The sequence below is a fragment of the Oncorhynchus keta genome, chromosome 12 (genome assembly GCF_023373465.1).
Source record: "Oncorhynchus keta strain PuntledgeMale-10-30-2019 chromosome 12, Oket_V2, whole genome shotgun sequence".
NCBI classification, from domain to species: domain Eukaryota; kingdom Metazoa; phylum Chordata; class Actinopteri; order Salmoniformes; family Salmonidae; genus Oncorhynchus; species Oncorhynchus keta.
This window is the reverse complement of record NC_068432.1, coordinates 20,235,912-20,251,686: the sequence shown is the minus strand read 5'-3', so window position 1 is coordinate 20,251,686 and position 15,775 is coordinate 20,235,912. Positions and strand designations below refer to the sequence as shown.

At 41.0% G+C, this 15,775-nt stretch overlaps 1 protein-coding gene across 3 annotated transcripts in view; it reads right to left on the bottom strand.

Annotated features, from left to right (window-relative positions):
* LOC118391100 (AP-2 complex subunit beta) overlaps window positions 1–15,775 on the bottom strand; it is a 67,043-nt gene that overhangs the window by 30,027 nt on the left and 21,241 nt on the right. For all 3 annotated transcript variants that reach the window (XM_035782124.2, XM_035782125.2, XM_035782123.2), the window contains exon 14: window positions 14,927–15,122. In XM_035782124.2, coding sequence (XP_035638017.1) covers window positions 14,927–15,122 — 196 coding nt within the window. The remainder of the gene's footprint in view (window positions 1–14,926; window positions 15,123–15,775) is intronic.

The following is a 15,775-nucleotide window of genomic DNA, read 5'->3' as shown; positions in this document are numbered from 1 at the left end:
AATGCATTGTGACTGTGAGAAGTGTGACTGGTTAAATAAAGGTGAAATAAAATAAAATAAAAAATATTCAGGACAAAACTTCCTTTGAGACCTGGCACTCTTAATTAAATGCATTGTGACTGTGAGAAGTGTGACGTCACCTTGACAGACACTTAATGGGACTGGAATAACATAAAACTATTTTATAGCCTAAGACCCAGCAAGGCACAAATCACATGTTCGTATTTGGCTGTTAAAAGGCAGATAGAAAAGCATTGGCAAAAGCAACGTTAGAAGCAATGTTCAAGACATCTTGAGGATATTTGACCTTGGGGAATTTAAAATGTATGAAATTATTTTACTTTCAAACATACAGTGCCTTCAGAAGGTATTCATAGCCGTATTCCACATTGTGTTCTCTCAACCATCTACACACAATACCCCACAATAACAAAGTGAAAACATTTTAAGACTTTTTTTGCTAATCTATTGAACATTTAACACAGAAATATCAAATTTACGTAAGTATTCACACCCCTGAGTCAATACATGTTAGAATCACCTTTGGCAGCGATTACAGCTGTGAGTCTTTCTGGATAAGTCTCTAAGAGCTTTGCACTCTTGGATTGTACAATATTTGCCCATTATTCTTTTTTTAATTCTTCAAGTTCTGTCAAGTTGGTTGTTGGACCGTCATTTTCAAATCTTGCCATAGATTTTCAAGATGATTTAAGTCAAAACTGTAACTAGGCCACTCAGAAACTTTCAATGCCGTCTTGGTAAGCAACTCCAGTGTATATTTGGCCTTGTGTTTTAGGTTAAGGTCCTGCTGATAGGTGAATGTATCGCACAGGGTAGAGAGATAAGGTACTCATTCAAAAATAATGTTACATTATTATACACTATTATTGCACAAAGAGTCCATGCAACTTATTATGTGACTTGTGAAACACATTTTTACTCCTGAACTTATTTAGCCTTGTCATAACAAAGGGGTTGAATACTTATTGACTCAAGCCTTTCATTTGAAATGAATTTGTAATCATTTTAAAAAAAAAACATAATACCACTTTGACATTATGGGCTATTGTGTGTAGGACGGTGACAACAAATATATAAATGGAATACATTTTTATTCACGATTTAAAACAACAAAATGTGGAAAAAGTCAAGAGGTTTGAATACTTTCTGAAGGCACTGTATATCCATCATTGTAATGAAGTGTAATCAATTAGCTGTCTTTTAATGTTAGAACCCAACATTAATTTTTTTATTTGACCTTTATTTAAAACTAGGCAAGTCATCTAAGAACAAATTCTTATTTACAATGACGGCCTACCCCGGCCAAACCCGGACGACCATGGGCCAATTGTGCGCTGCCCTATGGGACCCCCAATCACAGCCGGAAGTGATTCAGCCTGGATTCGAACAAGGGACTGTAGTGACGCCTCTTGCAGAAGCAGTGCCTTAGACCGCTGTGCCACTCGTGTACCACAGGTCGATAATGCTTATGTTTGACAAACTTTGATACAACTGTTTGATAGTGTTTACCACAAGATATACCTAGTTTTGCGAGCTTGTACAAAACTGCATTGTGTTCAGCCCTCCCATGACGAAGTGGTTTATTTTGAAGGTGAACCACTCAGAACAAAATGGCTGAATGCTGTGGCAGTGTTATGTTAAGAGACAGCTGGGAGTCTTTTCCAACTATGCCGAATTAACTCTTACTTCCACACATGCGAAGTGGAACTGGCAGACTAGTCAATATTGTCTCACTTCACCCTCACACTGAATTGTTTCTTCTTCTAGCATATGAATATTCTTGATATGTACACAGGGTTGAAGTACCAGCTTTTGACCAGCGGCAAGAGATGCAAGTCACAAAGTTGGAGAAGTCTTAATGTGGGAGGGAAGTGTCTGGAAATACTGCCAAAGTTTTATACTGATGATACAAGGGCCTTTTAGGAGTGCAAAATATAAACAGGACAGCTCATTTACATACTGCTGGAGAGGGAAGTTTCAGGCTTGTCAATAATAAAACCTTAATGGGGCAGTTAACAGTCACATTATATTTTTATTGGGAGACGGATGTAGAGTCCTTTGCCATTTCAGCTGGTGTTCAAAAATCCATCTATATAGATGAGTGAATGACTATGACCAATGAGAAATGAAGTCCATGAAAAGCCTGACCCAATGTCATTCAGTTTTAGAGGGGTCTGCTATTGGCAGGTTTAAGAGAAGAACCCAGTCTATATGCATTGAAAAATGGCTAGCACACAGAGCTTTGACAGCTTGTCAGGTTAACTTGGCCCGGCCTCCTCATCTAGAAGGTCAGCATTAATATTCAGTTTTGGGGCACTGACTCAGCCCTTTCTATTGCATTAATCATTCCCAGATTTTGCCCTTCTGATGACAGCAGGTCATTGTCTATCTGGTCTGGCGATGCAGCCTCAAACCTCTAGCAACACTGTCTCTCTGCAGGGTGTCTGGGAGCATGTTCCAAGGTATGGGACATTGATTCTAGTTCTATGCGATTATATTTCTATGGGCATTGGGCAAGTACACTTAAAAGGCAGTGTCCTTTACCTGGCATAATCCCAACCCTTGCTTTGATGGTGTGAATTGAGAGGTTTACACTTCATTAACACTATTAAGACAGTGGACAAAGGCAATTCATTTACATTTACATTTAAGTCATTTAGCAGACGCTCTTATCCAGAGCGCAATGTCCTGTGAAGTGGCTTATATGTTAAATCAACTGGCAGAGCTCCTTTTACAGTGGCCCAGAAAGCTGTAATACGGAATGACATGAGGATGAGCAGGCTAGTTATCTGGTGCATTACATTGAAAATTGTACACCATCTCTTTAAAAATGTGAAGTTTATGATGATGACGTGCAAGCGAGCTGTCATTCATTGCTATGCTATGATCATTGATCTCCCGAAGAAGCTATTATTTCCTTTATCTGCCCTCAAATGTTTGGATATACTGGTAAAGTTAGCTAGCTAGCCAATGAGGTAACATGACCGAACAAATGTAAACAAATGGTTAATGACGCGCAAGCAGTTTCTGTGGTGGAAAAAGTACCCAATTGTCATACTTGAGTAAAAGTAAAGATAACTTAAAAGAAAATGACTAAAGTAAAAGTCACTCAGTAAAATACTACTTGAGTAAAAGTTTTAAAGTATTTGGTTTTAAATGTACTCGCTAAAATATACTTAAGTATCAAAAGTAAAAGTATAAATCATTTCAAATTCCTTACAATTAAGCAAACCAGATGGCACAATTTTCTAGATTGTTAAATTAACGGATAGCCAGGGGCACACTTCAACACTCAGACGTCAATTACATACGAAGCATTTGTGTTTAGTGAGTCTGCCAGATCAGAGGCAGTAGGGAAGACCGGGGATGTTCTCTTGATAAGTGTGTGAATTAGACAGCGAAGCATTGAAAATGTAAGTAGTATTTTGGGTGTCAGGGAAAATGTAAGGAGTAAAAAGTACATTATTTTGTTTAGGAATGTAGTGGAGTATAAGTCAAAGTTGTAAAAAATATAAAATAGTAAGGTACAGATACCCCAAAAAACAACTTATGTAGTACTTTCAAGTACTTTTACTTAAGTACTTTACACCACTGAGCAGTTTTAAAACTGCCCGCGACATGATTTATGAATGTAAAATGTGGTCCGGTGATCCCCTATAGGAAGATACAAATGTTGCGCCGGTAATATGGGTCAGATCTGTTGACTTGGTTGCGCTAGAAGCAAGCCGCTATTGACTCACCTTTTCCTCTAGGGCAATCAGAAGCCTTTTCATTAGAACAATTATCTGCTCCCAACATAAAACTCATGGTCGCAAAATAAATACCAAATTTGTCACACTTTTAGAGCCCGTCTCAAGGGTCCAAGTAGAAATATCTAAAGCCATGATGACTCTCGAGTCTCTCACTAACAAAGTCCTCCTGGGTTCAGGTGTGAACAGGAGCCGAGGCAGTTCTCTGATACCATTCTACTTCCCCAACGAGGGCAGCCTTCCATTCCCCAGAAGGGCCCAGCAGTGGGATCCTAAATCCAATTACTTCAGAATATCGGAATCTTACTCACTCTCCCAGTTTCTGAAGGTGGATGACAATCGGATAGTAAATACACAGGGGAAATGATTAGAGTCGAAATGAAAGACTAAAAAGTAGCTTCCTCAGCAATCTACACACAATACCCCATAATGACAAAGCGGAAAAAGGTTTTTATGTTTGCAAATGAGTTAAAAATAAAAAACAGAAATACCTTATTTACACAAGTATTCAGACCCTTTGCTATGAGACTCAATTGAGCTCAGGTGCATCCTGTTTCCATTGATCATCATTGAGATGTTTCTACAACTTGATTGGAGTCCACCTGTGGTAAATTCCATTGATTGGACATGACTTGGAAAGGCACACACCTGTCTATATAAGGTCCAACTGCTGACAGTGCATGTCAGAGCAGAAACCAAGCCATGAGGGCTAAGGAATTGTCCGTAGAGCTCCAAGACAGGATTGTGTCGAGGCACAGATCTGGGGAAGGATACCAAAAAATGTCTGCAGCATTGAAGGTCCCCAAGAACACAGTGGCCTCCATCATTCTTAAATGGAAGAAGTTTGGAACTACCAAGACTCTTCATAGAGCTGGCCGCCCGGCCACACTGAACAATCGGGGGGAGAGGTCAGGGAGGTGACCAAGAACCCGATGGTCACTAACAGAGCTCTAGAGTTCCTCTGTGAAGATGTGAGAACGTTCCAAGACAACCATCTCTACAACACGCCACTAATCAAGCCTTTATGGTAGAGTTGCCAGACGGAAGCCACTCCTCAGTAAAAGGCACTTAAAGGAATTTCAGACCATGAGAAACAAGATTCTCTGGTGTGATGAAACTGAGTTGAAATGAAAGACTACTAATTTTACATTGCAATAGAATTTCTGGAGGAGTATTTTCACATAATCTCTTGCTGTAGATTTAAAAATGGTATATTTTGAGGAACAAGCCCAGAGGAGAATTCAGTGCAGACTGTAAACAGACTCTGCACTCAAATGACATATTCAATTATCATCAAAGGCTATAACAATGTTAAATCTTGATTGCCCAACATTAAGCTTAGGCCTGCTTTTAATTTTAATTTGACTAATATATAGCAAATAAAACAAGCATTGCTCTCTGTGTTCAATCTGGAGGAGCCACAATATCAGTAGTATTTGAACCCAGACTGCGATAAGGTAAGGGTACCCTTAGAATTTATCAGTGCTAAACTGTAACTTCCGACTGAGGGCTGTTTCAGGTCTCACGGCTCTTTGCCTTTCATTAAAACCCATATCGATTCCATTAAATTGGTCGAATGTGCTTAGAGTAAGTAGGCTTGCAGAATGGCTGATCATAATTGGTAAGAAAGTAGCTTTCACTCCCCACTGTAATTACTCAGCAGATCTGTTTAAACATTCTGTGTAGCAGCACAACGGTAAGATGTCCTCGATTGGACTCTCCCACTTGGATTGGAGTCACTGTAGTTTTAATGACCGCCCAATTAAGATTTGATTAAAGCATTTTATAATCTGGAAGGGCCAACCAAAAGGGACGAGGAGCACATCGAGATAATCGTAATAACACTTATCACAACGAGGCCACGCTCTACACGGCCGACAAGACACGACCCCTAATTCGCTACGCTGAACTTCCCGCCCCAACTACAGTTGCCCTGGCCTGGAGAAAACCAATTGACAAATGTGCTGTTCATTGGAAAAAGCTATGGAATGAGGTGGTGTATCTAGGGCAATATGATTTCTCATGGTTGAGCCTACACTTAATTTGAACTCAGTCGAAGGTGTAGTCTCTTGAAAATGTCACCTAACAAATTAAATCAAATTAACATCTGGGGCAGGGACTTCCCAACTCAGTGCCAATCACTCCTTTCTGAACCCTCCCTCTCCTGTGGCATAGTGTCTGGACTAGTAGGGTAGTGGAACGGTAAACAGCAGCAGGCATGTACTGGACCCAGTTAGCCCCTGGTGCCCTCCTCTCCCATCTCACTGGCTAAGCAGAAAGGATATCGTGGTAAGAATCAATAATTATTATTATTGGTTGATAACTACACGATAGTCTGCCCCTCAAGTCTTCACTAAAGCAGAGCAGAACATTTAATTATAGGCTAAAGTGGGTTGGATGAACTAATAGATGAAGTGCTTCCATACAAGCTCTCCATTTACTTGAAGATGTAGTCCATTTACTCTATGACTTAATATTATTAACCACATATGGTGGTTACAACGCTACAAGCTACAACACTCTCAGTAGAGTAGAACAACAGCTGTGGCTGTCCCTTCAGGCTTGAGTTCAGAACACAATCCCCAGCTAATACAGCACATTCGTAAAGTCTTCAGACCACTTCCCTTGTTCCACATTTTGTTACGGTACAGCCTTATTCTAAAATGGATTGAATTACATTTTTTCCTCATCAATCTACACACAATAACCCATAATGACAAAGTGGAAATAGGGTTTTATGTTTGCAAATGCGTTAAAAATAAAAAACAGAAATACCTTATTTACACAAGTATTCAGACCCTATGCTATGAGACTCAATTGAGCTCAGGTGCATCCTGTTTCCATTGATCATCGTTGAGATGTTTCTACAACTTGATTGGAGTCCACCTGTGGTAAATTCCATTGATTGGACATGACTTGGAAAGGCACACACCTGTCTATATAAGGTCCAACTGCTGACAGTGCATGTCAGAGCAAAAACCAAGTCATGAGGTCTAAGGAATTGTCCGTAGAGCTCCAAGACAGGATTGTGTTGAGGCACAGATCTGGGAAGGATACCAAAAAATGTCTGCAGCATTGAAAGTCCCCAAGAACACAGTGGCCTCCATCATTCTTAAATGGAAGAAGTTCGGAACTACCAAGACTTCCTAGTGCTGGCCGCCCGGCCAAACTGAGCAATCGGGGGAGAAGGGCCTTGGTCAGGGAGGTGACCAAGAACCCAATGGTCACCCTGACAGAGCTCCAGAGTTCCTCTGTGAAGATGTGAGAACGTTCCAAGACAACCATCTCTACAACATGTCACTAATCAGGCCTTTATGGTAGAGTGGCCAGACGGAAGCCACTCCTCAGTAAAAGGCACATGACAGCCCACTTGGAGTTTGCCAAAAGGCTCTTAAAGGAATTTCAGACCATGAGAAACAAGATTCTTTGGTGTGATGAAACCAAGATTGAACACTTTGGCCTGAATGCCAAGTGTCATGTCTGGAGGAAACATGGCACCATCCCTACGGGGAAGCACGGTGGTGGCAGCATCATGCTGTGGGGATGTTTTTCAACAGCAGGGCCTGGGAGACTAGTCAGGATTGAGAATGAAAACCTGCTCCAGAGCGATCAGACTGGGGCGAAGATTCACCTTCCAACAGGACAACAACCCTAAGCACACAGCCAAGACAACTCAGGAGCGGCTTCGGGACAAGTATCTGAATGTCCTTGAGTGGCCCAGCCAGGGCCCAGACTTGAACCTGATAGACAATCTCTGGAAAGACCTGAAACTAGCTGTGCAGACACGCTCCCCATCCAACCTGACAGAGCTTAAAATGATCTGCAGAGAATGGGAGAACCTTCCCAAATACAGGTGTGCCAAGCTTATAGCGTCATACCCAAGAAGAATGTAATCACTGCCAAAGGTACTTCAACAAAGTACTAAGTAAAGGGTCTGCATACTTATGGAAATGTGATGTTTCCATTTTTCATTGTAAGAAATTTGCAAAAATGTCTAAAAACCTGTTTTTGCTTTGCTATTACTGGGTATTGTGTGCAGATTGAGGGGGGGGGGGATGATTTCATCCATTTTAGAATAGGGCTGTAAATGTAACAAAATGTGGAAAAAGTCAAGGGGTCTGAATACTTTCCAAATGCACTGTATCATTAAAAGGTTGTTATTACTGTCTGTCAAGAGGAGAAAGTCTCCCTAAAACATAAGATCAATAAATAGAGCTTCCTAAAAAGCTGCTGCGCATTTCACGTGCTAAGCACGGGCTATAATGGTTATCCAGGTGAGCAGCCTCAAAACAACATGACCTATGAGCCTTCATTATCACATTGTTACAATAGAGATTCAAATGTGCTATATATAGCTAGCTAGTTAGAACGTTTTAGATGCAAAACTGAAATGTTAATTAGTATGCACCGCCTTGTCAAACAAAACAACTCATCTGCATGAAGACCAAAACAATCTTGACAGTGCAATAATATTAGCAGCATACAACCTGATAAGACGCTATCACTATCCACCGTCCACCATTAGGACCAAACTTCGGGGTCCTGTGTGTGTGCCAGAGCCACCATGGCGTGCCAAGCCTCCGCCTCGTGTCTCTTCTGTATTGAGATGTCAGAGTGAAGCCACATCGTGACATCCCTGGCCTGCATGCCTCTCTGTACTAGTGTCTGGCAGATCAATCAGGGACAGCGAGGCAGGCTTCTCACTGACAGACAGTGTCTCTGTTGCTGCAGCCCAGCATACATCACCCTTGTTGTGTCAGCCAGAATGTGCATACACTATTTGAACTGTTGATGCATACAGGGGAAAAAAGTATTACATCCCCTGCTGATTTTGTACCTTTGACCGCTGACAAAGAAATTAACAGTCTATAATTGTAATGGTAGGTTCATTTGAACAGTGAGAGATTGAATAACAACAAAAAATTCAGAAAAACACGTCAAAAATGTTATAAATTGATTTGCATTTTAATGTGGGAAATAAGTATTTGACCCCTCTGCAAAACATGACTTAGTACTTGGTGGCAAAACCCTTGTTGGCAATCAGAGGTCAGACGTTTCTTGTAGTTGGCCACCAGGTTTGCACACATCTCAGGAGGGATTTGGTCCCACTCCTCTTTGCAAATCTTCTCCAAGTCATTAAGGTTGAGGCTGACATTTGGCAACTCGAACCTTCAGCTCCCTCTAAAGATTTTCTATGGGATTACGGTCTGGAGATTGGCTAGGCCACTCCAGGACCTTAATGTGCTTCTTCTTGAGCCACTTCTTTGTTGCCTTGGCCGTGTGTTTTGGGTCATTCTCATGCTGGAATACCCATCCACAAACCATTTTCAATGCCCTGGCTGAGGGAAGGAGGTTCTCACCCAAGATTTGACAGTATATGGCCCCGTCCATCGTCCCTTTGATGCGGTGAAGTTGTCCTGTCCCCTAAGTAGAAAAACACACCCAAAGCATAATGTTTCCACCTTGTTTGACGGTGGGGATGGCATTCTTGGGGTTATAGCATTCCTCCTCCTCCAAACACGGCGAGTTGAGTTGATGCCAAAGAGCTCCATTTTGGTCTCATCTGACCACAACTTCAGACGGGCATGTATATGTGCTTTCTTGAGCAGGGGGACCTTACGGGCGCTGCAGGATTTCAGTCCTTCACGGCGTAGTGTGTTCCCAATTGTTTTCTTGGTGACTATGGTCCCAGCTGCCTTGAGATCATTGACAAGATCCTCCCGTGTAGTTCTGGGCTGATTCCTCACCGTTCTCATGATCATTGCAACTCCACGAGGTGAGATCTCGCTTGGAGCCCCAGGCCGAGGGAGATTGACAGTTCTTTTGTGTTTCTTCCATTTGCGAATAATCGCACAAACTGTTGTCACCTTCTCACCAAGCTGCTTGGCGATGGTGTTATAGCCCATTCCAGCCTTGTGTAGGTCTACAATCTTGTCCCTGACATCCTTGGAGAACTCTTTGGTCTTTACCATGGTGGAGAGTTTGGAATCTGATTGATTGATTGCTTCTGTGGACAGGTGTCTTTTATACAGGTAACAAGCTGAGATTAGGAGCACTACCTTTAAGTGTGCTCCTAATTTCAGCTTGTTACCTTTATAAAAAGACACCTGCGAGCCAGAAATCTTTCTGATTGAGAGGTCAAATACTTATTTCCCTCATTGAAATGCAAATCAATTTATAACATTTTGACATGTGTTTTTCTGTATATTTTTGTTGTCATTCTCTCTCTCACTGTTCAAATAAACCTACCATCAAAATGATAGACTGATCATTTCTTTGTCAGTTGGCAAACGTACAAAATCAATAAGGGATCAAATAATTGTTTCCCTCACTGTATGTTTAATGTGGATATGATGATAACATAGCTATCCTGATAATGTAATAAACTCAACTTCCAAATTTAGCAGATACTTTGTCAAAAGGCTAATCAGAGTTCCCTTGCACCATACATGAAGATACTAAATCAGTCATACAGTGCTGTGAAAACATATTTACCCACTTTCTAATTTCTTCTACTTTTGCATATTTTTTATAATGAATGTTATCAGATCTTCAACTAAAACCTAATATTAGATAAAGGGAACCTGAGTAAACATACAGTTGAAGTCGGAAGTTTACATACACTTAGGTTGGAGTCATTACACTCATTTTTCAACCACTCCACAAATTTCTTGTGAACAAACTATAGTTTTGGCAGGTCGGTTAGGACATCTACTTTGTGGCATGACAAGTCATTTTTCCAACAATTGTTTACAGACAGATTATTTCACTTATAATTCACTGTATTACAATTCCAGTGGGTCAGAAGATTACACACACTAAGTTGACTGTGCCTTTAAACAGCTTGGAAAATTCCAGAAAGTTCCTTAAATCTTCTGATAGGCTAATTGACATCCTTTGAGTCAATTGGAGGTGTACCTGTGGATGTATTTCAAGGCCTACCTTCAAACTCAGTGCCTCTTTGCTCGACATCACAGGAAAATCAAAGGAAGTCAGCCAAGACCTCAGAAAATAATTTGTAGATCTCCACAAGTCTGGTTCATCCTTGGGAGCAATTTCCAAATACCTGAAGGTACCACGTTCATCTGTACAAACAATACGACGCAAGAATAAATACCATGGGACCACAGAGCCGTCATACCGCTCATGAATGAGACGCATTCTGTCTCCTAGAGATGAACATACTTTGACGCGAAAAGTGCAAACACATGAGGACAAAGATCGTACTTTTTGGAAAAATGTCCTCTGGTCTGAAGAAACAAAAATAGAACCGTTTGGCCATAATGACCATCAATATGTTTCGAGGGAAAAGGGGGAGGCTTGCAAGCTGAAGAACATCATCCCAACCATGAAGCACGGGGGTGGCAGCATCATGTTTTGGGGGTGCTTTGCTGTAGGAGGGACTGGTGAACTTCACAAAAGAGATTGCATCATGAGGAAGGAAAATTATGTGGATATATTGAAGCAACATCAAGACATCAGTCAGGAAGTTACAGCTTGGTCGCAAATGGGTCTTCCAAATGGAACATGACCCCAAACAAAATGGCTTAAGGACAATAAAGTTAAGGTATTGAAGTGGTCATTACAAAGCCCTGACCTCAAGCCTATGGAAAATTTGTGGGCAGAACTGAAAAAGCTTGTGCGAGAAAGGAGGCCTAAAAACCCGACAGTTACACCAGCTCTGTCAGGAGGAATGGGCCAAAATTCACCCAACTAATTGTGGGAAGGTTGTGGAAGGCTACCTGAAACATTTGACCCAAGTTAAACAATTTAAAGGCTATGCTAACAAATATTAATTGAGTGTATGTAAACTTCTGACCCACTGGGAATGTGATGAAATAAATAAAAGCTGAAATAAATCATTCTCTCCACTATTATTCTGTGGTGATCCTAACTATTTTTTTTAAACTGAGTTTAAATGAATTTGGCTAAGGTGTATGTAAACTTCCGACTTCAACTGTAACACAACAACTACATACTTATTTCATAAACAAAGTTATGCAACACCCAATGCCCCTGTGTGAAAAGGTCCACCCCCTTAAACTTCTATAGAATTCTACAGGAGAATGTCAGGCCATCCGTCTGTGAGCTGAAGCGCAGCTGGGTCATGCAGCAAGACAATGATCCAAAACACACAATCAAGTTTATATTAGAGGTCGACCGAATAATCGGATTGGCCGATTAATTAGGGCCGATGTCAAGGTTTCATAACAATCGGAAATCGGTATTATTGGACAACGATTTGGCAGATTATATTTATTTATTGTTTTACACCTTTATTTAACTAGGCAAGTCAGTTAAGAACACATTCTTATTTTCAATGACAGCCTAGGAACGGTGGGTTAACTGCCTTGTTCAGGGGCAGAACAACAGATTTTTACCTTGTCAGCTCGGGGATTCAATCTTGCAACCTTACGGTTAACTAGTCCAACGCTCTAACCACCTGCCTCTCATTGCACTCCATGAGGAGCCTGCCTGTTACGCGAATGCAGTAAGAAGCCACGGTAAGTTGCTAGCTAGCATTAAACTTATCTTATAAAAAACAATCAATCATAATCACTAGTTATAACTACACATGGTTGATGATATTACTAGTTTATCTAGCGTGTCCTTCGTTGCATATAATCGATGCGGTGCGCATTCGCGAAAAAGGAATGTTGTTGCTCCAACGTGTACCTAACCCGAAACATCAATGCCTTTCTTAAAATCAATACACAAATATATATTTTTAAACCTGCATATTTAGTTAATATTACCTGCTAACATTAATTTATTTTAACTAGGGAAAATGTGTCACTTCTCTTGCAACAGAGTCAGGGTATATGCAGCCGTTTGGGCCACCTGCCTCGTTGCGAACTGTGTGAAGACTATTTCTTCCTAAAAAAGACAGCCAACTTCGCCAAACGGGGGATGATTAAACAAAAGTGCATTTGCGTAAAAAGCACAATTGTTGCACGACTGTACCTAACCATAAACATCAATGCCTTTCTTAAAATCAATACACAGAAGTAGATATTTTTAAACCTGTATATTTAGCTAAAATTAATTTAGGTTAGCAGGCAATATTAACCAGGTGAAATTGTGTCACTTCTCTTGCGTTCATTGCACGCAGAGTCAGGGTATATGCAACAGTTTGGGCCGCCTGGCTCGTTGCGAACTAATTTGCTAGAATTTTACATAATTATAACATAACATTTAAGGTTGTGCAATGTAACAGAAATATTTAGACTTAAAAATGCCACCCGTTAAATAAAATACGGAACGGTTCCATATTTCACTGAAAGAATAAACGTTTTGTTTTCGAGATTATAGTTTCCGGATTCGACCATATTAATGACCTAAGGCTCGTATTTCTGTGTGTTATGTTCTAATTAAGTCTATGATTTGATAGAGCAGTCTGACTGAGCGATGGTAGGCACCAGCAGGCTCGTAAGCATTCATTCAAACAGCACTTTCGTGCATTTTGCCAGCAGCTCGCTGTTCATGACTTCAAGCCTATCAACTCCCGAGATTAGGCTGCTGTAACCGATATGAAATGGCTAGCTAGTTAGCAGGGTGCGCGCTAATAGCGTTTCAAATGTCACTCGCTCTGAGACTTGGCGTAGTTGTTCCCCGTGCTGTGCAAGGGCCACGGCTTTTGTGGAGCGATGGGTAACGATGCCTCGAGGGTGGCTGTTGTCGATGTGTTCCTGGTTCGATCCCAGGTAGGAGCGAGGAGAGAGACGGAAGCTATACTGTTACACTGGCAATACTAAAGTGCCTATAAGAACAACCAATACTCAAAGGTATATGAAATACAAATCGTATATAGAGAAATAGTCCTATAATTCCTATAATAACTACAACCTAAAACTTCTTACCTGGAAATATTGAAGACTCATGTCAAAAGGAACCACCAGCTTTCATATGTTCTCATGTTCTGAGCAAGAAACTTAAACGTTAGCTTTCTTACATGGCACATATTGCACTTTTACTTTCTTCTCCAACACTTTGTTTTTGCATTATTTAAACCAAATTGAACGTTTCATTATTTATTTGAGGCTAAATTGATTTTATTGATGTATTATATTAAGTTAAAATAAGTGTTCATTCAGTATTGTTGTAATTGTCATTATTACAAATTAATTTAAACCTCCCGATTAATCGGTATTGCCTTTTTTTGGTCCTTCAATAATTGGTATTGGTGTTGAAAAATCATAATCGGTCGACCTCTAGTTTACATATACATTTGAAGTTTTGGAATGGCCTAGTCAAAGTCCAGACCTAATCCAAATTGAGATGTTGTGGCAGGATGTGAAAAGAGCAGTTCCTGCTTGAAAACCCACAAATGTCGCTGAGTTGAAGCAGTTCTGCATACAAAAGTGGGCCAAAATTACTCCACGGTGATGTGAGAGACTGATCAACAACTACAGGATGTGTTGGTTGCAGTCATTGCAGCTAAAAGGTGGCACAACCTGTTATTGAGCGTAAGGGGGCAATTAGTTTTTCACACAGGTGAATTATGTGTTGCATAATATTGTTAATTAAATAAAATAAGTATACATGTTTTCGTTATTAGTCAACTCAGGTTCCCTTAATCTAATTTTAGGTTTTGGTTGAAGATCTGATAACATTCAGTATCAAAAATATGCAAAATAGATCAAAATCAAAAATTGGAGAAACACTTTTTCACAGCACTATACATCGATGAGTTTGATGTCGCCAAGGAAACAGCCTGACTAGAGCATTGACATCTGACAACACTGCCCCGCCACAGCAAAAAAACTATGCATTTTCACTCCACAGTAAAGCTTAGGCCTGCAACTTCATAATATTTGACAGGAACACCATGTACCACTGTCACTGATGCATTCCAAAAGCTGCAGTTATCCTAGTAATACGCAGATGCAATTAAAATGCCCTCTAGAATTCCTCTGCGTCCCTACAACATCTCAGGTGAAAAGACCGAGAAAAGCCTACCCTGCTTAGGAAACCATCAATGAGACCACAATCTCCACATGACATCATACTACGTTTTATTGTTCATGGCACAATGAAACAATCTGGAGAGTGCGGTCCTACTGATCCCTCATGGACTACATTGACAATCCCCACCATTCCAACCCAAATAAATAAACTCAGTTGTTTGCAATTGTGTGTGAGTGTCCGTCACTCACCAGGCTGTCGAGGCCTCCGCCCAGCAGGTCGACAGCACCCATCTGCATGGAGGACTGCTGGGGCACGTTGACGGGGGGACCCAGGTCCAGGTTGAGCAGGTCTCCCAGCAGGTCACCCTGGGAGGGGATGACTGACTGGGCCTGTTCAATGGGGGCCGCTGGCCCTGCGCTCACCGGGCTCTCGCCTGTATCAATGCTGAGAGGTGGAAAGAGAGGACACAGAGATGCCAATATGTCAGTGTTTCCCCTATATTCATTTAGCAACACTTCTAAATAGTTGCCACCACTCCCAGAAATATGATAAACCCCCCCACCCCCCCGGGGAACGACTCAAACCAGACATAAAGTATAGGAGAAAAAATACTGGAGATATACATGCTTTAATACGTTTTTTTTTTAAACTAACAATCACCAAAATAAAAACTAGACCTTTAGGGAGAATCTAAAATGTAAAAAATGGCATGGCATGGGGCCCCCATTGATTTTGTTATAATGTTTGAGTCACTCAGATAGCATAAGACGGCATTCTCTCAGCCCTACGTCGAAATGTGTAGAATTGCAGGAAACTAGCTTTACAACTAATATTCTCTCTGTCCCATGGCAAAATGTGTAGAATTGTAGGAAATTGGCTTAAAACAGCAACATTTTGTATCTGCATCCAAGAAGAGGGCCTCTAAATTTAGTTCGGAGACAGCGCTATTGCCACGCCCACTATGGGAGAACAGATGTTGGTATTTGTGAGTAAGCAATGATATCCTTTGTGTTGTGCTAGAGGGGGAGGGAAGCTTTCTTTGGGGGGTTAGGTGAGTGTCTGTCTTCCTGGGACTTAGGTAACTGAGTAACTTTCTC